Below are 24,938 nucleotides of genomic sequence, written 5' to 3'. Positions count from 1 at the left end.
TAATGATCGGGTCTCCATCCCGATCGTCTCCTAGCAACCGTGCGTGAAAATCGCACCGCATCCGCACTTGCTTGCGGATGCTTGCGATTTTCACGCAACCCCATTCATTTCATTGGGGCCTGCATTACGTGAAAAATGCACAAAATAGAGCATGCTGCGATTTTCACGCAAAGCACAAGTAATGCGTGAAAATCACCGCTCATGTGAACAGCCCCATAGAAATGAATTGGTCGGTATTCAGTGCGGGTGCAATGCGTTCAACTCACGCATCGCATCCGCGCGGAATTCTCGCCCGTGTGAAAGGGGCCATACTGATCATATACTAATGACCTATCCTGAGGATAAGTCATCAATATCAGGAGTCCGGAAAATCCCTTTAAGGCCTCCTGCACACGACCGTATTTTTTTCCATTTCTGTTCCGTTTGCGGTCCGTATGCAGAACCATTCACTTCAATGGGTCCACAAAAACAACGGAAGGTACTCCGTATGCATTCTGTTTCCGTATTTCAGTTCCGTTCAAAGATAGAACATGTCCTATTATTGCCCGCAAATCATGTTCCGTGGCTCCATTCAAGTCAATAGTTCCGCCCAAAAAAAACTGAATGCATACGGAACCATCTATTGAAAATGTTATGCCCAGCCCAATTTTTTAATGTACTTAGGCTCCATTCACACGTCTCTAATGTGTTGCGGACCCGCAAATTGCGGGTCCGCAACACACCAGCCCGGCACTCCCATAGAAATGCCTATTCTTGTCCGCAAGCTGCGGACAAGAATAGGACATGTTCTATCTTTTGCGGAGCTGCGGACCTGAAGATCGGGGACGCATTACACAATTGCGGATGCAGACAGCACACTGTGTGCTGTCCGAATCCATTCCGTCCACACAGAGAATGAATGGGTCCGCACCCCTTTCGCAAAATTGCGGAACGGATGCGGACACATTCTGCGGACGTGTGAATGGAGCCTTACTGTTTAAACATTATTGTATGCTTCCATTTCCGTTTGCGATCCGCAAAAAAACGGATCACAAACAGAAACCAAACGGAAAAATGGAACGGCAAAACGGAACGGAAGCGGAACGGAAACACTACTGAAACAAAAAAAATTGAAAAACTGATCCGTTTAAAACGGACCGCAAAACCATACAGTCGTGTGCAGGAGGCCTAAGTGACAGAAAACGCATTTAAAGATCAGCGGGAGCTTGGGAGTTTATTACTGAGTTAAATGTATAAGGTCCCTTTCACACGAGCGTGATTTCCGCGCGGGTGCAGTGCGTGACGTGAACGCATAGCACCCGCACTGAATCCTGACCCATTCATTTCAATGGGGCTGTGTACATGAGCGTTTTTTTTCACGCATCACTTCTGCAATGCTTTGAAATCGCAGCATGTTCTATATTCTGCGTTTGTAACGCAGGACAGGCCCCATAGAAGTGAATGGGGCTGCGTGAAAAACGCATTGCATCCGCAAGCAAGTGCGGGTGCGATGCGTTTTTCACTGATGGTTGCTAAGAGATGTTGTTTGTAAACATTCAGTTTTTTATCACGCGCGTGAAAAACGCATCAAAACGCATTGCACCCGCGCGGAAAAAACTGAACAACTAAACGCAATCGCAGACAAAACTGACTTGTTTTAGTGCCAAAATCGCAGCATTTTCACTGAACGCACCCTGAACGCATCCGGATCAAATCCGTCACGCCCGTGTGAAACCAGCCTAAACCATTTGTGCTAATCTCCTAAATGGTGACTGCAGGCAGTTAGAAATGTTTTTAATAGAGGTGGGACGACGAATCCGTCCAATCCACGAATCCCTCGAATCTTGTTGGACTCTAATCCTGACCTAATTTACTAAATTTGAATCCGACGAATCCATGACAGCAGGGACCGGTGCAGTCCCTGTATTCTAATGCACCGGCCCCGCTCACTGTAGTACAAACCGGATTCCCAAAAAGTTGGGACACTATACAAATCGTGAATAAAAACTGAATGCAATGATGTGGAGGTGCCAACTTCTAATATTTTATTCAGAATAGAACATAAATCACGGAACAAAAGTTTAAACTGAGAAAATGTACCATTTTAAGGGAAAAATATGTAGAATCAGAATTTCATGGTGTCAACAAATCCCCAAAAAGTTGGGACAAGGCCATTTTCACCACTGTGTGGCATCTCCCCTTCTTCTTACAACACTCAACAGACGTCTGGGGGCCGAGGAGACCAGTTTCTCAAGTTTAGAAATAGGAATGCTCTCCCATTCTTCTCTAATGAAGGCCTCTAACTGTTCAATCGTCTTGGGCCTTCTTTGTTGCACCTTCCTCTTTATGATGCGCCAAATGTTCTCTATAGGTGAAAGATCTGGACTGCAGACTGGCCATTTCAGTACCCGGATCCTTCTCCTACGCAGCCATGATGTTGTGATTGATGCAGAATGTGGTCTGGCATTATCTTGTTGAAAAATGCAGGGTCTTCCCTGAAAGAGATGACGTCTGGATGGGAGCATATGAAAACTCCTGAGCTTGTGGATCTTGCTTAGAAATGGCTTCTTCTTTGCACTGTAGAGTTTCAGCTGGCAACGGCGGGTGGCACGGTGGATTGTGTTCACTGACAATGGTTTCTGGAAGTATTCCTGAGCCCATTCTGTGATTTCCTTTACAGTAGCATTCCTGTTTGTGGTGCAGTGTCGTTTAAGGGCCCGGAGATCACGGGGCATCCAGTATGGTTTTACGGCCTTGACCCTTACGCACAGAGATTGGTCCAGATTCTCTGAATCTTCGGATGATGTTATGCACAGTTGATGATGATAGATGCAAAGTCTTTGCAATTTTTCGCTGGGTAACACCTTTCTGATATTGCTCCACTATCTTTCTGCGCAACATTGTGGGAATTGGTGATCCTCTACCCATCTTGGCTTCTGAGAGACACTGCCACTCTGAGAAGCTCTTTTTATACCCAATCATGTTGCCAATTACTTTTTCCAGCCTCTTATTGCTACTTGTCCCAACTTTTGGGGGATTTGTTGACACCGTGAAAATTTGAATCAACGTATTTTTCCTTTAAAATGATACATTTACTCGGATTAAACGTTTGATCTGTCATCTACGTTCTATTACAAATAAAATATTGACATTTGCCATCTCCACGTCATTGCATTCAGTTTTTATTCACAATTTGTTTAGTGTCCCAACTTTTTGGGAATCCGGTTTGTATATTCTTATGATCTAACCTGGAACTTAATGTTGTAATGTAAGTAATACAGATGGATTATTATATCTTAACAATGCAGGTTAGATCATAAGATTATACTACAGTGGGCGGGGCCGGTGCATTTGAATACAGGGACTGCACCGGTCCCCGCTGTCATTCCTAATCCAGATGCCGGTCCCCAGCCCCTGTATTGGGGGTCATTCACACTGCAGGGACACTGTTATGGGGGGCGATCTGTGGATGGCACATAGCATAAGATGCTATATATGTGTCATCCACAGATCCCCCCCATCACAGTGCCATCCAGAGATCCCCCATCACAGTGCCATCCAGAGATCCCCCATCACAGTGCCATCCAGAGATCCCCCATCACAGTGCCATCCAGAGATCTCCCATCACAGTGCCATCCAGAGATCCCCCATCACAGTGCCATCCAGAGATCCCCCATCACAGTGCCACCCAGAGTTCCCCCATCACAGTGCCATCCAAAATCCCCCATCACAGTGCCATCCAGAGATCCCCCATAACAGTGCCATCCAGAGATCCCCCATAACAGTGCCATCCAGAGATCCCCTATAACAGTGCCATCCAGAGATCCCCCATAACAGTGCCATCCAGAAATCCCCCATAACAGTGCCATCCAGAAATCCCCCATAACAGTGCCATCCAGAAATCCCCCATAACAGTGCCATCCAGAAATCCCCCATAACAGTGCCATCCAGTAATCCCCCATAACAGTGCCATCCAGAAATCCCCCATAACAGTGCCATCCAGAAATCCCCCATAACAGTGTCATCCAGAAATCCCCCATAACAGTGCCATCCACAGATCCCCCCTCATAACAGTGGCATCCACAGATTCCCCCCATAACAGTGCCATCCACAGATTCCTCCCATAACAGTGCCATCCACAGATTCCTCCCATAACAGTGCCATCCACAGATTCCTCCCATAACAGTGCCATCCACAGATTCCTCCCATAACAGTGCCATCCACAGATTCCTCCCATAACAGTGTCATCCACAGATCCCCCCATAACAGTGCCATCCACAGATCCCCCCATAACAATGCATCATCCACAGATCCCCCCATAACAGTGCCATCCACAGATCCCCCATAACAGTGTCATCCACAGATCCCCCCCATAACAGTGCTATCCACAGATCCCCCCATAACAGTGCCATCCACAGATCCCCCCCATAACAATGCAATCAACAGATCCCCCTCATAACAGTGCCATCCACAGATCCCCCCATAACAGTACCATCCACAGATCCCCCCATAACAGTGCCATCCACAGATCCCCCATAACAGTGCCATCCACAGATCCCCCATAACAGTGCCATCCACAGATCCCCCCATAACAGTGCCATCCACAGATCCCCCCATAGCAGTGCCATCCACAGATCCCCCCATAGCAGTACCATCCACAGATCCCCCCATAGCAGTGTCATCCACAGATCCCCCCATAGCAGTGTCATCCACAGATCCCCCCATAAGTGTTTGGATCACTTTGTTTCTTACACCGTTCACACAATTCTTATGTGCAGGATTCGAGATTCAAAAGATTCGAGAACCTTTTCGGATTCGGATTTTAAAAAAAATTGGATTTGTCCCCCCTCTAGTTTTTAATCTGTGACAATGCAGTGGATTTGGAGCTCGATATCAGGAAAACAGAGCTCAGACAGCTATCAAATTATATATTAAGAATTTAATCAGCAAAAGGATATTCATTTTCATGTCAAAACAGAAAATATTATGAATAATTTTTACATGAGACAAGAAACGGGCTAACCTTTTTAGCCTAATTCGAGTTTTGCCGATTCCCTAATTTGGTCATGATTCCCCGGCCATTAGGATGCACTCAGCAAATCAACCCTGCAAACTTTTCTAATCATCATTGTTAATGTAGATGGAAACTTTCCTACATGTTTTGTCCTTATAGCACCTTGGCTGCGGGCAGAATGGCTGCAGGTGGCTGATCTATGACAGAAATGCTTTTAGACATGTTGTGTATTTTTACTGTGGCAGCGAGCTGGGGGATCTTGGCAGATCAGAGAGAGCTTAGACAGGGCATAATTAATAGCCCACATGATATACAAGTAATAGGTCAAGACTCAAGAACACTTGACATGGATTCAGAATATTAAGATTTTCTTTTTATGGCATTATGATATTTTTCAAACCTAGCCCTGCTTTTAATTCATATACATATTTTCAAGCGTAAGAAGTCAAAATTCGAGATGCTCAAAAGGTTTTTGAGTTCAGGACAAGAATCAGGACTGATGACGTGCCATCCTGTGACTTCATGAATCTCCAAATGTAACTTAGGAGTATGGTTAGGATAGGGATAGATGGCTTCCCTCTCACAATTCATCAGCTGGCTTACGTGATAAATACAGCTTTACTATTCCATCAGATTTGGAAGCTGTGTTGCTTGATTTAGGCTAATTTCACACTTGTCGTGGCCTTTTCCAGCAGGCTGTTCCGGCGGGGGAACAGCCTGCCAGATCCGTGCTAACGCAACCCCATCATGCCACCGGAAGTCCGCTCCGGTTCCATTCACTATAATGGGCTGGGCCGGAGGTCCGGCTGCAGCACGGCAAACATGCCGAGAGGTGGCCGGACAGAAACTACAGCATGCTGTGCTTTCGGTCCAGCCTCCTCTCGGCTTGTTTGCCCTGCTGCGACAGGACCTCCGGCCCAGCCCATTATAGTGAATGGAACCGGAGCGGACTTCAGGCGGCGCGGTGGGCAAGGATCCGGCAGGCTGTTCCCCCACCAGAACAGCCTGCCGGACGCTGCTGCTGCAAGTGTGAAAGTAGCCTTAGAGGTACAAGAAAGAATGCGCAAACCATAAACTTCAGGAGTTGCACGTAGTCAATTAAAGGGACACTAAACACAATATGCACAAAATTTTTAAAAAAGAAATCTCCCAGCATTGTCCCTTCATTTCCTCAATTTCTTTGGTTTAATTTTGTCTAATATTACCGTTAAAACTGTGAAATATATAAAGGAATCTTTTCTCTGTGTCCCAGGACCTTATCATCCATGCCCACCCTGCTCCTCCTCACAGTCCTTTGACAAGCTGTAAGTGAAGTGGCTGAAGCAGGAGCCTCCCTCCCGAGTCCTGTCTGCAGTGGAACAAAAAGATTGCTAAGCCTAACACTCCTTGGCTAAGCCTCATCCCTTCAGCTAGCATTTGGCCAAAGATAGGGTAGATCAGCAGGAGGTTAACCCCTGTATTCTCTGCAGGATTTCTACAAGACTGTTTGGACCATGGAGAAAATACTGCAGACTGACAAACAGCGAGGGCGACTATATTTCTTGCTAACATTTAGCATTTATTTCTAGGTTTAGGCCCCTTTCACACGGGCGTTGCGGGAAAATGTGCGGGTGCGTTACGGGAACACCCGCAATTTTTCTGCACAAGTGCAAAACATTGTAATGCGTTTTGCACTCGCGTGAAAAAAATCGCGCATGTTTGGTACCCAAACCTGAACTTTTTCACAGAAGTTCGGGTCTGGGATCGGTGTTCTGTAGATTGTATTATTTTCCCTTATAACATGGTTATAAGGGAAAATAATAGCATTCTGAATACAGAATGCATAGTCAAACAGTGCTGGAGGGGTTAAAAAATGAAAATAAAATTTTAACTCACCTTAGTCCACTTGTTCGCGTAGCCCGGCATCTCCTTCTGTCTCCTTTGCTGAACAGGACCTGGGGTGAGCATTAATTACATGAACAGGACCTGTGGTGACGTCACTCCGGTCATCACATGATCTTTTACCATGGTGATGGATCATGTGATGACCGGAGTGACATCATCACAGGTCCTGTTCATGTAATTAATGCTCACCCCAGGTCCTGTTCATGTAATTAATGCTCACCCCAGGTCCTGTTCAGCAAAGGAGACAGAAGGAGATGCCGGGCTACGCGAACAAGTGGACTAAGGTGAGTTAAATAATTATTATTATTTTTTTAACGCCTCCAGCCCTATTGTACTATGCATTTTGTATTCAGAATGCTATTATTTCCCCTTATAACCATGTTATAAGGGAAAATAATACAGATCGGGTCTCCATCCCGATTGTCTCCTAGTAACCGTGCGTGAAAATCGCACCGCATACGCACTTGCTTGCGGATGCTTGCGATTTTCACGCAACCCCATTCACTTCTATGGGGCCTGCGTTGCGTGAAATAGAGCATGCTGCGATTTTCACGCAACGCTCATGTGAACAGCCCCATAGAAATGAATGGGTCGGTATTCAGTGCGGGCGCAATGCTTTCACCTCTCGCATCGCATCCGCGCGGAATACTCGCCCCCGTGTGAAAGGGGCCTTAGTGTTCCTTTAAGAGGAGTTCTGGGCAGAAGAAATCACAAATTAAGCCACGCACATAATAATGTTTGAAGAGTCAACGACCTGTTTAAAGTTTACATTTTGATGAGTCAACATCAAATAACAAGTCTGAAATTACTGTGATCGCTCAGCATTGGGAATTTAGTTACAGATGTAGCAGAGCTTAGTCTCGGACAGATTATTTATGGCAAATATGCAAAAATATTTGAGTACATGCTTATGCGCTAGATTTGTTACATGTTTTAGACACATTTTGTGCCTTACTATATACTTTGCTGAATTGGGTGCGAGGAAGAATGGAGTCTTAAAATTCACCAAATTCAATCATGTAGTGTGCCACAATTCTTGACACAAAATACTGGTCTAAAAAGTAAGCCAACTAAGAGGTTGTTAGATATGACACATCCTGATGGACATGTTAGACAAGTTCCTCTATCTAACTATGCACACCACTTTTTTTTTACACAATATTAATAAATGTGCCCCATTGTCTTCTCTGCTTTTTCATATCACTGCAGGTAATGAAGATAAATGAATGTCCTGTCACTCCCATCTACAAGACTTCTCCAGTGTTGCACCCTTTTTGTGGAAATCTCTTCCCTGGACCATTATTAGCCTTAGGGCTCATGCACACAAACATATTTTTTTCAATTTCTGTTCAGTTTTTTTTACAGGTCCGTATGCGGAACCATTCATTTTAATAGGTCCACAAAAAAAAAACTGCATTCCATTTCCGTATGTCCACATGTCTGTTCCGCAAAAAATAGATGTCCTATTGTCTTGTCTGTTTTGTGGACAAGGACAGGCATTGTTACAATGGATCCGCCCAAAAAAATTGATGCAATAGTTTTTTTTTTTGTGGATCTGTGTTTTGCGGACTGCAAAATACATACGGTCACGTGCATGAGCCCATGGATCCCTAAAAAAACGGATGACGTCTGTGTAACTTCCTTGTTGCATTAGTCTTTTTGCGGATCCAATTGGAACAATGCCTGTCCTGGGCCGCAAGACAGACAAAAATAGGACATGTTCTATTTTTTTTGAAGAACGGACATGCAGACATACAGACACGGAATGCTCACGGAGTCATTTCCATTTTTTTTAAGCCCAATTGAAATTAATTGTTCCGCATACGGACCTGTAAAAAAACGGAACAGAAACTGAAAAAAATATATGTTCATGTGCATGAGCCCTTGCTCTTAACATTCCTAGTTTTATAATGGGTTGGTCACGTTTGGGAATTCCGCTTCCCCCCTCCACTCCAGCCTTCCTAGGTAGACCTTCAAAGGAAGGCATACTCTCCTCCTTCCCAACTCTGTGTCCCGAATCCTTCTCTCACTGACGTCAGCTGCCTCGCTCGGGTCTCCCACTGTTAACATCCGCTTTGACACCGTTACAGCCAATCGCTGCAGTGACCCTTGCATCACGTCGATTGGTCATGTAACGCAAAAGGAGCAGGTCACCGCTGCGTGCAGCGATTGGCTGCAGCGTTGTCTAAGTGGATGTTGACAGCAGGGGACCCGAGCAAGGCAGCAAAGGAGCCAGGACCCAGTGGTGGGGAGCAGGTAAGTATGCTTCCCTTTGAAGGCTTGTTCAGGTGGGGACTTTGCCAAAATCCTCCCAAAATGGTGGCCAATCCCTTTAAGCAATGAGAAAACTGGTGGGCATTGAGATGGTAGGCATTACATGGTGGGCATTGAGATGAATGGCAGTCCTTGTAATACAAAGATGGCTCAAATCCACCAGAACGACAGTGGCTCAACGAGAGGGATCCCATGTGGTGTATCCTTTCTATAATCTCCATATGATCTAATTGGGCATGCAATGGTTGCCTTCAAGAGATAACTCCATTTATGGCGGAATCTTCTTCAGCCAGCCCTTAGCTTGTACACAAATTAATAAACAATTTTCATCATCTAGACCAGTGTTCTCAACTCCAGTCCTCAGCACCCACCTACCAGTCGTGTTTTCAGGATTTCCTTAGTATTGAGCAGGTGATACAATTAGTGTCGGTGCATCAGGACTTACCACAGTTATGTGGGATATTCTGAGATCATGACCGGCGGGTGGGCCCTGAGGACTGGAGTTGAGGAACACTGATCTAGAATATTCTGTATAACATGGGTTAAAGGGTCCATAATCTAAGCAATAGTCATCTGGCTTCTTACGGTTACAAATACCTCCCATTAAAAACTTTGAAGAACCAAATCTGGAATTTCGCCAATGGTTTAGGGTTGTGCTTTTCTAACACTATCTAGAAAAGCACGGAGAGGCTTAGCACTGTCAGCTGGACCTAGAAACAGCAGGAATTATTCAGCATCCTCCTGACATGAAGCTGCGAAAATGGGCAAGGAAGCAAAGTCCATAAACACTCGCTGTCAAAGTCAGCAAAGCAAAGCCCATTGATGTGAGTGGAGATTACTGTTAACTATTCGTTAACAACTTTGCAGAGTATTAAACAAGGGTGTAAAAAATCCCACCAAAGGCTGGGAGAGACGTGCAGAGCGCACCGCACACCCGTATAAGCAAGCCAAAGAGCTGGCACAAACACTTGTACCGCAGCAGATGGAGGCTGTGAATCAACCACATTACATAACAATTGCTTTTCTAATTATGTGTTACACCACTAACATCCAAATCAGGAACTATAAGGAATCGCCAAAACAAATACCTCAAAAATAATTAGCATGAGGAACAGGGACAAAAATTCCAGTGGCCCCAAATTTTAAATGGAAATTCTACTTTACCAAAAAGGTTTATCAGCTTTATGAGGTCAGGGCATAATTATACTTTCATGCATCTTAAAGGTCATGTTCACATTTGTAACCATGTTATTCCTCTGTTAACACACACCCCAACGCTTCAAATAGTCCTGAAAAGTCTTATCGCCTGTCAGCAGCTCCTCTCCAGACCTATGTTTCTCCACGGTTATAGACTACAAGACTTGTGCACTCCGATCCTGCAGCCATACTTCTTTCCATCCGTCCTCTACTCCATTTTAACATGCCATATGTACGGTAGCAAGGAGTAGAGGACCTATGGATGGAAGAATGACTGCAGAGTCAGACTACACAGGTTGTATTTGTAGTCTGTAACCATGGAGACGTAAAGGTAGACGTAAATTAGATATTATTTCTAATCAAGGCTATTTGCAAAGTTTCTTTAATTTGTATTTTACATGCACGGGAGTGATAAAAATATGTTGGTTGCGAAGGTGTCCATGGCTTTTGGAGAAATCCAAAAGGTGTTAATTTTAAATCAGATATAAATACAAATTAAAAAAAAAGAAAATTCTACTAATAACACCAATGGTGATGTGTGATAGAAGCTGTCTCATGAAGATAATTCCTGTCCATGTACTCTGTAAGCGCAAGTGGTCATAATAGTGTGGTCCCCCCATGGGCGGACTGGGAACTTGAGGCCTCATTTTGCTCACTTGACAGAAGACGGACCAACACAAATAGGAGGGGCCTGCAATACTGTAGTGCGGCACAAAAAAAAAGCTTCAGCAGAACCAAATAGCACAGTGCGTCAGAAAATACTGCCTCTGCAGATGCAAATACCACAGTGCAGCACAAAGTACTGCCGCCTTCACCACAGCATTGAACTATCCTGAGGACAGGGATATAGTTGCGTTCAGGAGGACACATGCGGCCATTGGCCGGGTGAATAAGTACCTGATGCTTTTAGCATTAATTATGTACCCAGTTAGTAGGCATGTGGAGGGCTTGGGTGGGCCTCAGAGCATCGGCCCACCAGAAAAATTCCCTGTAGGGTCTATGGCCAGTCCACCCCTGGGTCCCCCCAAAGATAATGTACAAGAATGTCTTGCACTGTCTTGTCCATGTGCATCCAGGCAGGGGTCAGAGAAGCTGACCGCGAATTGTAAACAGGTTGTCTTTATGAGACAACACATTAAAAAGAAATTCTTGCTAAGATTCTAATCTCATACAAACAATCGCACCAGTAGCATGTCAGACTAAACTGGCAGATCAGCAAGTAAAAAGAATAAACCAACATGGCTTAATTTGAACAATCATGCAACAATCATCACATTTGTATTTTCAGTCAACCATGGCTGAAGAAATCCAACCTGGCAGATCCTATTTTTGGCAGTCAATAGCCTGCCGCTGGCCATGGGGAGTGATCGTTTGTGTATAATTTGTGTAAAATTGGCCATTTTGGTTGACAATTATCTTATGTATATGGGCAGTTTTACTTTCCTAGAGATTTACTGAAATGATTGAGAATGTTCTTACCTTCACCTGAAGAGCCAGAGAGATCTATCACCACATATACCTTTCCTTCTGGTTCCAAGTCAATCTGCAAACAAAAAGGAAACGTTAAATGTCATATATGCATGGAAAATACTAACAGATTTCTAGAATAAAACAAACAAAAAAGTAAGTTTTGTACGTGGCCAAATAGAGAACTGCCTTTTGCTCTCTTATTAGCAGTTGTCATGATGAGATGAGCTTAAAGTGGCCAAAGAAGATGCTAGGGAAAAAATGTGGACCATGAGGATAGCATGAACATACGTGAATTACGGGTTACTATGACAAGACAAAGTAAAATAATTTTTAGTGTGTTTTTTTGTGTCTGAGAACTACCAGTGCCTAGATAGACATGTGCTTTCAAGTCAAACATCATCAGCCTAGCAGTTTTCCCTGACCGCTCTTTGTTTTCAGTCCTAGAAAAGATTGGAAGAGAACATCTTCTGCCGATATTCTCAAACAAAATTTTTTTTCAACGGGTTGTCTGCCCAGTTCTCAAAAATACCTCTCCAGTTCCAACACTTCCCGGTCACCTGAAGCCTCTCGAAACACCATCAGTCTGGACATGACCATTTAGTCAATGGTAGCGCAGGTCACCACTGTGGCCAGTGATTTACTGATCGATCTATCGGACCGGGAAGCGTCTGAATAGGAGCAGAAGGAGATCTGTATGGTGGATATGACTTTATTTTATTATTTGACACCCTTGACAAATCCTTTAATACGAATTAGATTTAATTAATGTATAATTGTAAACTTCCAAAAGGGAGAAATACATTTTCCTGTTATAAAACAGTGTTGAATGATTGATGACAATTGTGAAAGGTCTGATGCACACTAATGTATAATGGCTTTGTACAGGAAGCAAGGTGTATGGATCCATATAATGGTATATGGCAGTAATGCCATTTTAGGGGAGTTTCTGTACCTCCATGTGCTAAGAAATTTTTGTAAGGAGGAGTTTTTTTTACAAATTCTGCAGCCTGAAGAAAAAGTATGGATGGCATTTTTTCCCATGGAAGCCAATGGATACTAAAACACATCTATGTAAAAGTCTCCATAGGAGTACCCATTTTCTTCCCTACATTTCTGGTAAGACAGACTGGTTTTGAAGAAGGAATAAACCATGGAACATCATCTATAACATATGGAACCCCTATGTAAGTATAGGGAACTGTAGATTGTAGAACTGTAGTACTGTAACTGTATGTAAATCATACAGAACCCAGTTAAGCCAGTAATCTCTGTTGTGCACAGGTGAGAGGCAATCAGCCCGAAAAAATTCTGTCTGCAGATGAGATGCTGGCTTATTTATTATCCGAGTCATGTCTCAAGGCCTATTTAAAGGGTCAAACATTGACTTACAAGATATCTGCCTTAAATCTGGTGGCATCAGAGGCAGAGCTTGTTAAGAGCTTATAGCCTGTATGGCCTATAAGTCTCCTCATGCCAATTAAGGTGCTCTCTTCTCAAGAAGAGATAGTACCCCCCAAATCATACAGAACTACATAAAACTCATACAATACCTGTATGAAACACCATATGAAATCCATATGGAATTACAATGGACTCAAATCATAGCATAGCAAGAGAATATATAGAGACCCTACATAAATTCAAGGAACTTTAGACTGGATACTGTACCTGTAAGTAAAACCATATAGAACTTGTATGGAAATACCGTACATGAGACTCATACAGTACCCATATGACCCAGCATATGGAAGTCATAGGAAGTACAAGGAACTCAAATCATACCGTACCATAGCAAGAGCATATGGAACCCCTATGTAACTACAGGGAATTGTAGACTGGATACTGTAAGTAAAAGCATATAGAACTTGTATGGAAGTAAATGAAACTCACACAGTACCCGTATGAACCACTATATGGAAGTCATATGGAATTACAAGAAATTCAAATCATTGGGTCCCTTATGTAAGTAGAGGGAACTGTAGACAATACCCTGTACCCATGAGTTAAACCATATAGAACGTGTACTGAAGTATATGAAATGTATATAGTATCCATATGAAACAGCATATGGAAGTACAACAAACCCATATTGCACTATAGCATATGAAACCCATATTCAAGTACAGGGAACTGCAGAAGGGATACTGTACCCTTAACTAAAACCATAAAAAACTCATATGTAAACACCTAAACTCATACCGTACCCGTATACAACACCATATGGATTTCATACACAAGTACAAAGAACTCATACAGTACCATTAAGAACACTATATTCAACTCATACTGTCAAAAATACATGACCATGGAGGACTTTACCGTATGCGCATCCCGTATCATACCAGCTTTTCATACGTTCATGTGTACAAAGCCATAGTCGGAGGTATTCTAATGCTGTATATGTAATTCCCTAATGCAGAACATGGAATTAAATATTTAACGTGTGCATTTTAGTTTTAGTCAGTCTCTTCTATATCTTTTAGGTTCCTCCTACATTGTATTTTAGCAATGCAAACCCCTTCTATAAAGAGCAATAGCTGGAAACCTTACAAGCTCTCCCAGGCCCTTACATTTTATTCCCAAAAAACAAGTTAACCCATTCTCGTTGGTAAGAGGTGCTAAATATAGAGAAAGCCTCAGCTTAGATGTGTTGTCTCGGTATTACAGCACAGACTTGTAATCCTGCCGGAGAAATTGGACTTGTTAATAATAGTTTGCCGCCTCTGAACGCCATTTATTTCGATGATACGGCAAAGGCTGCAGCTGCCCTAGAGAGGACGAGGGCTCAGGTTTCAGTCATTTCAAAGCACTGAAGTGGAATAAACACAAGGATAAAAATCATTCAAAATGCAGATCACCACAAGAAACATACTAATGAATTTATGAGAGCCTAGCTGACCCAATTTAAGACGGAGGCTAAACAGCGGCACAGTTTTTGCAACACAACTGTACTGTACATTGCAGCATAGTGCAAGAGAATGGGGACACATTGCGACTCGCAACCCAACAATCTCCAGAAATCCAGCCCACATCCAGGCCATTGTGTAGCCCCAGCCTTACTATTAGAACACTCTCTATGGGATTTGAATGTATATTTTGCTATTAATTTGTATTCATTCAGCCTGATCCTGTATGGATGCGTCCACATGGGATCCATAGCAAAATATGCGGTGGATTTTCCAACAGTGAATTACAATACATCCCGGGTGGACGTATACTAAAACAGAACGATGCGAGGAAGTCGCGAAAAATTTCCAAACCCTCTGGCGCACAATCACTTAAAAAGGCAAAACCACATTACACATGCGCCAAAATTATAAAAGCCGTGCAGCACAAGAAAACCAAAAGGCAGACTTAAAGGGGTTGTCCCACAAAAAAAATTCTACATTTTTCAAATTAGCACCTGGATCTAAATATTTTTGTAATTGCATGTAATTAAAAATATAGCATAGCCACTGAGTTATTCAATAAAATTTATCTGTATAGCGCCACCTGCTGTTTGCTTTTTTCTTATTTCTTTGACCTGCTCACTGAGATGGCCGCACATGCTCAGTTTCATCCTTCAACTGCCTCCTGAGCTGTGATAGGGAGAGCATGGACACGCCTCCTGAGCTGCAGCAGACAAGACACTCCCCTTGAGCTGTCCGCTTGATATAAATCTAGCAGAGCAATGAATGTGGAGATCTCTGGATCCATGTGAGGTACAGAGCTGGTTCTAGCTTTGTTGGAAAGAGATTGCCATGTACTATGTGGTGTCTGATTTTAATTTTTTACATTAGTCATAGGATAAACCCTTTAAAAGTGACAGAAATAAAAGAGTTGTTAAATGCCCCTCATATTTTATCCCTGGGACACAGTACATTTTTTAAGCTCATGCAGGATGCCCTAATAAAACATAACGCAAAACCTAGGGAGAAATATAGTAATGAATCACAGCATCAGATGTACTGTAATTTAAAATAAATAAATAAAATCTTTAAATGTTTTTTTTTTAAACAATAGAACATATTTCTTAAATAATATCAATAATAAGGTTCCGCGTGACAATACCCCACACTCCCTACCAGAGGTAAACGTGCATTCACAGAATCAATCCAAATATGTATATATGTACCTGTTTGAACTTTGCTGTTACTTTTCTGCACTTACCTATCTCCTTTTGTATGCGGGTACTTGTATATAGAGTGGGATAGGCAGCCCTATGTAATTTGTGAAAAATTAGCCATCTGTATTTTTTACTTCTGTATTTTTTCCAGATTTTTTTGTAATTTTAAACCTTTTGCATACCCCCACATGTTCCACATGGAAAAAAAAACTTTTAATGGTTGCTTTTTTATTTGTATTATTCACCTGTATATTTATGCATTTATTTGTTGGTGCCACCATATTCCCCACATTTCTAGCCTTCCTATATATACATTTGGGGAACTTGGGGATATAATCACCTACTATTTTATCCTCTTTCAAAATGTCCCAGTGTTTTTTGATAATGTTTTTAAACATTTTAGTCTGACCGTTATATTGTGTAATAATAGGCGGTATTTCAATTTGTTCCCCATCATTCTTCTCTCCATTTTCATTCTCACATCTTTTGTTCTTAATTAATTCCTGTCTTTCTAATTCAGCTATTATTGTTTTTTGTTCTATTTATCTATCCCTACTGTAAACTTTTGATTCAAATTTATGTTGTAGTTCCTCTGCTTCTTTCTTATAATCCTCCCTTTTTGTACAGTTTCTTTTTATTCGCACGAATTGGCTCTTAGGTACATTTTCCCACCACTGGGGGAGATGACAACGTGAAATAAAACTATTCACATCTGTGGGTTTGTTATATGTCCTTGTACATATTTTATCCTTCTCTATATAAGTAGTTAAGTCAAAAAAATAAATCTCCCTTGTTGTTGTAAATTCCAAATAAAATTCATTTTTATTCAATTCTTTATCGTACACTTGATGTAAGAGTCGAGGTGTTGTGCATGATATAAGAGACGATATCACATGTTATTTACTCTGTACCTTGTCCATGTAATAAGATATATACACTCACCTAAAGAATTATTAGGAGCACCATACTAATACGGTGTTGGACCCCCTCTTGCCTTCAGAACTGCCTTAATTCTACGTGGCATTGATTCAACAAGGTGCTGATAGCATTCTTTAGAAATGTTGGCCCATATTGATAGGATAGCATCTTGCAGTTGATGGAGATTTGAGGGATGCACATCCAGGGCACGAAGCTCCCGTTCCACCACATCCCAAAGATGCTCTATTGGGTTGAGATCTGGTGACTGTGGGGGCCATTTTAGTACAGTGAACTCATTGTCATGTTCAAGAAACCAATTTGAAATGATTCGAGCTTTGTGACATGGTGCATTATCCTGCTGGAAGTAGCCATCAGAGGATGGGTACATGGTGGTCATGAAGGGATGGACATGGTCAGAAACAATGCTCAGGTAGCGCGTGGCATTTAAACGATGGCCAATTGGCACTAAGGGGCCTAAAGTGTGCCCAGAAAACATCCCCCACACCATTCCACCACCACCACCAGCCTGCACAGTGGTAACAAGGCATGATGGATACATGTTCTCATTCTGTTTACGCCAAATTCAGACTCTACCATTTGAATGTCTCAACAGAAATCGAGACTCATCAGACCAGGCAACATTTTTCCAGTCTTCAACAGTCCAATTTTGGTGAGCTCGTGCAAATTGTAGCCTCTTTTTCCTATTTGTAGTGGAGATGAAATTGCGGAACGGATGCGGACCCAAATTACAGACGTGTGAATGGACCCTTATGCCGACATGCGGGTTTAAGTGAGGGAACTCAATTTAGTGGAATAGAAATAGTTAAGGGAGATAAAGGAGGAGGAGGAGATTTTATTAAAAAAAATGTGGAGACACGTTGGATTTTTTATATGAACACATTAGCACCAAAAGGGTTAAACTAAGAGATTGAATTATTTGCATTTGAATAAAGGCGAAACGTATGAGAGAGAAGCAAGGGTTAAAAATGGGAATATAGGGAATACTAGGAGAAACAGTCTACATCCCTGACGAAGGATAACGATTATCTGAAATGCGTTGGAGCTTTTTGGACCCTCCTAGATACCCGTAACCTAGTTCAGTGACGTCACATAGCGCTCGGATTTCAGCGCGAGCTAGCGAGTCTAACATTGAGCGGTCTCACTTTACATATATACCCTACACATGTAGAGGCTTAAATACACTTTTTAGACTGCCCGATCCCCTGAGGACGCCAGGTAGATGGCGAAACATTTCGGGGGCTAATGCGTAAGATTTTAAGCATCAGGAGACCCTAACCTAGTGCAATATTAAGAAGGCACCAATAAATACCAGGCAATAACTGGAGCGAGCGCGCAGCTACCAGAACAGGGACCAAAGAAAACAATATAGGATAGCACTAAGGGAATACCTGTTGATAGTTTTAAGTCAGTAGGTTAGATAAGAATAAGATAATAAAAGGACAATAAAAGTTAAGTTTTAGTATAAAAGGAAAAAATACACATGTCAAGATGAGGCAATTAGTAGTCTAGGACTAAATGTAAAAAGTGTAACATTGACCGGTGGCACCGGCCGGGGCAAGCTCATTTTTCACAAATTACATAGGGCTCCCTATCCCACTCAAATATACAAGTACCAGCATACAAAAGAGGATCGGTAAGCGCAGATAAGTGACAGCAAAGTTCACAGGTACATATATACATATTTGGATTGATGCTGTGAAGGCACGTTTACCTCTGGTAGGGAGTGTGGGGTATTGTCGCGCGGAACCATATTATTGATATTCGTTTTCCTGCTTTTTGCAGCAGTGACGGTACCGCAGCGTCAGTGATAGGTCATAGAGGATAAAAGCGCCAGTGTAATATAGTTCTTAAGTACGATATTTCTTAAATAAATCAGCAGCATTGTTGTTAAAAGAAAAGCAAAAATAGAAAAATTCAAAAGACAATAAATGATAACCTAAAAGTACATTTTCTTAATCTGATTTGGCCACTTAAAGGGGTTCTAATATGGGTCATGGGCACATACAAGTTTTGTACGGGCCCATAATAGGGCTGCCACAGAAGTGTATGAGCATTGCTTGTAAGGGAGAACCTGACAGCGCCTGAACGGCAGCACACATTTGTATTAGGCTCTGCACGTATCGCGTACAGGATAAATTGTGCGCTGCTATTTCCGTCTATATGATTATATTATATATTATATTACAAGTCAATGGGATCCATAACCAAAAGACTTGCACGGGCACTGGCTTCCAAAGAGATGGTCCAAGGAATGGTTGTCACACCAAATCAGTTTATTGAATGTGTAGAAATGCGTTTCGGGACTGGACCACTCCCTTCATCAGGTCAAAACACAAGTCCATTGTTTACTGACCTGATGAAGGGAGTGGTCCAGTCCTGAAACGCATTTCTACACATTCAATAAACTCATTTGGTGTGACAACCAATCCTTGGAACATGTCTGTGAGATAAAGTTTATCTGGATTGCGTTTCCAGCGGAACTGGGCAGCAGCTCCCTTCACTTTGCATGTCTGTTCGTCAGGTTATTGTGGCCCCAGCACAACACCACAAGGTGAGTGGTACCAACGCCCACCCCCTTAGGGTCCATTCAGACGTCCGTAAGTGTTTTGTGGTCCGTAAATTGCAGATCCGCAAAACACGGATACTGGCCATGTGCATTCCGCATTTTGCAGACAGCACATGGTCGGCCCCATGAAAGAAATGCCTAATCTTGTCAGCGATTGCGGACAAGAATAGGACATGCTCTATCCTTTTTGTGGGGGGGGGGGGGGGGCGGAACGGAACTATGGATGAGGACAGCATCCACATCTTTTGTGGCCCCATTCAAATGAACGGAAGGGATGCAGAGCCAGAAATACGGATGTGTTTACTCCGATTTACCTAAAGGTACTGTGTGCACTGTACGTGTATTTTGACTAGACACTATTTGGAGAATGGTATCAGTGAGGCACTGCTGGGGTCTATCAGAGGACGGATCCAGCGCTCTGATAGTTTGACTTTTCTGTTCCTATGTTACAGTAGAAAAACGGAAGCTTTAACAGCAGTGTGAACAGAGCTTTAGCTCCTTTTTTTGATGAAGTCTCCCCTGCTTTTGACAGGCGGCATACTGTAGCATGTGGAGCAATTCGAAGCATAAAAAAATCATGGATACCACGTACACCACTAAGTCATGACCCTACGGTGAAAAGAGTCCAAAATGAAGTAAAGCAATAAAGCTTGAGACAGAAGCCCCCCCCCCCCCCCCCCCCAATAAATAAATGAATACATTCGCCATGGGCAGACTAGATGGGCCAAATGGTTCTTATCTGCCGACACATTCTATGTTTCTATGCTAAATTTTCTTTCTGGCTCTGCCTTTCAGGCAATGGATGGGAATTAACAATAAATTAAATATATAGGGCTGATCCCTACTATGTGTATTGGTGAACTTGTGACTAGTTTGCCTTTATGAAATATATAACAGTTTATGCAGTAATCTAAATAGAATGAGCCTCACATTTGTTAGTTATTTTTCTTTTTTACTTCGATCAGTCCTAGTATTTTTGGTATAATAATGTAAAACATATATTTTTATTAACGTTTTCTGTAAAACATATTTTTATTAACGTTTCCTAACTACCCGTTGTGTAAGCGTAACAGCTATTAGATCCCCAGTAGTATCTCCAGAGTGGAAGATACAGCTCTTCAAATACTTTCTGAATTGGATCATCTTCCTAAAGCACCACAAAGCTCCACTCCCTATTACTATGGTAACCTAAACATAATATAGAACTAACATGGAAGGCCAGAAACCATACGTACTAAAAACTACATACAAATAAAATCCTTTTTCTTTTTTTTTTACTTTTATTAAATGAATTGTATGAGTGTAGAAAAAGAGTTTTGCTAATTTGCCGAGAAACAGCGCCACTCTTGCCCGCACCTGGTACTGCAGTTCAGCCCTATTCACTTTGAAGTGTGTTGCCTTTTTAGGGAAAATAGCAAACTTTTTTTTTTTTTTTTTTTTTAAACATTCAAAAAATGTGGAAGGCCATATATAAAAGATTTGTGAATAATTTTTTTTTAATTAGATCATGTGTCTAGGACAGAACGAATCAGTATCAAAGTTGTACAGGTTCCAGCAAAGTTATGCAGGGTTCACACTTATGCACATGACCATGTTTTCCATCCGCATCCAATCCGCATTTTTTGCGGATCTTGTGCAGACCCATTCATTTCAATGGGGTTGCAAAAAATTGCAGACAGTGCACCGTGTTCTGTCTGCATCTCTATGTCTGTTCCACGGCGCCGCAAAATAATGGAACATATCCCATTCTTGTCCATTTTGCAGACAAGAAAATACATTTCTTACATAGTGCAGAAGGAAAAAATACAGGATGTACCTGGCCACTATCTGTGTTTTGTGCATCTGAGATTTTCGGACCGTAAAACGCACGTGGTCATGTGCATGAGGCCTTATCTGTAGCAGAATTTGAACCGAAATTCTGCGACAACATATAGTAAATTGCAGGTCATTGAGGTTCTGCGGAGCCTGCCTTATCGGTTACCATGCATCACACTGCCACGGGTGTAAGATGCCGCCAAAGTTTTACTATCCTTCGCGCAGCATGTACAAAATTGAAATAAATCAAGCTGGTTACATGGTTTTACTTTTGTTGACAGCTACACTTTCCTCCATTTTTACATAATGGCGATGAATTGACTGCAAATTTCCTTTCAAAATTGGTCAAAGGGGAACCGGTGAGCAACGTCTCCAAAATGAAGAAACTTTTACAAAAATGTAAAAAATATATATTTATTATGACATATTTGCCCAATTTTCATGTTATTGCTATGATCCAAAATAAAACGTAAAGAAAAATGGCTTCTCCTAAATTTAATGTGCAGCGAAGCTTCAATTGTTACTACTTTATGTAAAATCCCCTTTGATGGGAAGAATGGCATAAAGCTCTTAGGCTTCCAGAACACTATTATTAGACATAAAGGCTCTCCTGGAGATAGTTTTAAGCCTTATAATGACAAGCTGAAATTGTAAATATGCTGCATGAATCTAAACTAAAAAAAAGATTAAGGAGACATATTGTAAATCCATCCACGGTGTGTGTAGGAGGCCTCAATCCTAAATTGTACAGGAGAATCTCACTTCCTTTATGAAAAAAAGTTTTAAAAAAAAATAATATAAAAATGTAGCTCCCTGACTCTTCAAGGGACAAACTGTCCGCTATATAACTTAGAAATGTGCCAAGGGTCAAGGAAAAGAGAAGAAGAAGGGATGAGGACTACTAACCAAAACTACCCATTGTAACGACTTGAATCTTCATAACATTTATTCCATGGACCATGCTGTAATTGTTACCACCTCTGTATAACAATATGGATACTTGTGCCTATTTGATAGTACAGGCTGGGGTATCTTCTCTAAATCTTCATGGATGTGAAAATGAACATAAGAAGAGGCTGGTGTAAAGGAAAACCCATAGCAACCCATTAGATTCCACTTTTCATTTTCAGTTTTCCTTTACACAACTTCTGATAAATCTCCCCACCCTCCCAACGTCTATGAACATTTTTGTTGATAACAATTTTTGAAAGTACTGTGGACGACGAGGGAACTTAGATCACCATGGCGTTCTAGGTTTGGTAGAACTGGTTGTTGCTGTGATAGTAAGAAGTACACTAAAATATGACCCCATCATAGTCATCAGAAACCAGCCTCAGACACAGAACCCATGAACACATCATCGAGGAGCCAACACTGCTGAGGGACAACTCACATGGCCACATAGAGGTGGCTCGTGTCCATCACGTCTATCATTCACAGCTTTTGAGGAGCATAGTTTGTATTTACGAGTTTTCCTTCTCAACTTTTGTAGTGTATGTTACGTTTTATGTTTTCTACTATATTGAATATATGACTAATAAGGAAACAGTAATTCTAACTGCAAATAATCCTCTGGAACAAGCGTATGTTTGTATAGTTACCATGAAAATCAGAAACTAAACAGCTACTATTCATGACCTGTCATGTCTTATATAAAGTCCATGTGCAACCTACGTGTTGAATTTGCATAAATCAATTAATTATCCTGTAAAAAGTACACTATTGCTACATTTTGGAGAATTTTTAAAGACATGGAGATCATTATAATTTTCATTTTTGACAAAAAATACCAGGAAGAGATACCAGTATAGACATGGTGTTTTCCATTTTTCAATAATCCTAAAGGGAATCTATGACCATATTTTTAAAATTGTACACAGAAGCATTTTTTTCCCATTTTCTGTACTATATTTTTTTCTATTTTCTTTGCATTATGATGACTACAGCCATCTTGCCCGAGACAGGCGTCTGGACATCAGAAAATGAAGACAGAATACCGATTATAAACTTTCATGGTACAGTGTTGTGAGCATGCTCTGTGTCTTGTAGTGGTCGCTGTGCAGCTGTCCCTATGATAGTCAGGAACGCACCACCAATGAGGCCAGGTGAGGCGATCGCCTCAGGCATCGGCAAGAGAGGGGCAACGGAAGGGCAATGAGCAATAAGCGCTTTCATTGTGGAAAAGGGGTTAGGTTAAGAAATTGGCATTGTTTTAGTTTTTGCCTCAGGCAGCTGAAAGGCTAGGTGCACCCCTGGATATAGCAAACAAGAAATGGTAAAGGACTTACCTAGCCTCATTAGCTGATCGGCAGGGGTCCGGTAACCCGCACCCTCGCCAATCAGTTGTTCTGTGAAGTGCTTCTCCTGTCACAGATTCACAGAATTTTCCAGCAGCCACCATCTATGGTAACTATCAATTCTGAATCATTGAGCTCCACCTAGTGGTGGCTACTATTAGCCAGTTTTATACTATACTGTGGGGAGGGAAGCAGAAGATTTACTTTTGTATTTATACCAGCTGTATGGTACCAATAGACTGAGAAATATGGTCTTCAGAACAAGCGCCATACTTTTTCCAACAACAAAAATTGGCTAACGTGAGTGTGGAGGAAGGCAATTATTTTTTCATCAAAAATTTACTTTATAAAAAAAAAACATATATGTGTCAGAAATCTGGGGAGTCATGATTCGCATTCCATCTTTCTTGGGAGTATTTGACATATGCATATTGGGAATGTGTATTGGACGGAAGGGGGAACATACTAAGTTCTGCGGTGGGACCCTATGAGATCTCTGTAAGCCCCTGAGATGGCCCCTTAATTGTATGCAGTCTTTGCACATGGACCATGACATTAGCACATAAGGGAGGCAGAACGAGTATAAGGGATATTTTACCATTCAATCCTATAAGTGTCAGGACCTTGGGGTTGTGATGACCAGGGCTGCACCAAAAAGGGAGACGGCTCATTTTGGATTTCATAGGCTCTCTTTCCTATGTACATCCTTAATGATGAGAAGATCTATATAATTAATACCATAAGGATAAAAACAACTTTTCCTCAGAATAAGGCATTTGTGCCAAATTTTCATGATTTCTCTAGGGCAGGGAGGGGGTGGGGGAGAGGAAATGTCAAAAGCAACCTTGTGGCCATCAGAAAAAATCTGACTATTTTGTGGCATGTGGTGGCCACAGTAATTAGACTATTTTACCAACAGATTTGTGGTTACTGAGATCTCATTGACAGGTTTATGAGGATTATTTTCTAGCTACATAAATGTTACAATTATTCTTTTTATTAAAAGATATAATTTTTGCATAATTTTGTAAAACAAAAATATTAGCATCAGCAAATCACCAATATCACCATCACAGAATATCTCACTGCCCATAACCGCCGGTAACAGATTGGACTTTCTATCGCAGACCGCAAAAAATAAGAGATTAAATTATCAGACTGAAGCATAAAAGAGAGATTAAATGATTAGCTGAGGGAACACGAGGAGACCATTATGCTTATTACAGTCATCATTTATTGGAAATTAAATTCATTTAAAAAAGCTTCATCATTGACGACATATTCATGGAGGAAACAGATAAAATTGCTTTAACAAAGATATTTTCTGTTAAACAAGTTGATTAGAATATTTATTTTCTGTCTGGTGGCTGACTATCGCTTATGAGGATTTATTTCATG

General features: G+C 41.7%; 1 protein-coding gene across 2 annotated transcripts in view; it reads right to left on the bottom strand.

Annotated features, from left to right (window-relative positions):
• Positions 1–24,938, bottom strand: part of PRKCE (protein kinase C epsilon) — a 413,449-nt gene that overhangs the window by 267,494 nt on the left and 121,017 nt on the right. For both annotated transcript variants that reach the window (XM_044290816.1, XM_044290817.1), the window contains exon 3: positions 11,828–11,891. In XM_044290816.1, the coding sequence (XP_044146751.1) occupies positions 11,828–11,891 (64 nt within the window). The remainder of the gene's footprint in view (positions 1–11,827; positions 11,892–24,938) is intronic.

This window comes from Bufo gargarizans, chromosome 4, assembly GCF_014858855.1.
Source record: "Bufo gargarizans isolate SCDJY-AF-19 chromosome 4, ASM1485885v1, whole genome shotgun sequence".
Taxonomy (NCBI): domain Eukaryota; kingdom Metazoa; phylum Chordata; class Amphibia; order Anura; family Bufonidae; genus Bufo; species Bufo gargarizans.
The sequence above is the reverse complement of the archived record's forward strand: the minus strand, read 5'-3'. Positions and strand labels throughout refer to the sequence as shown.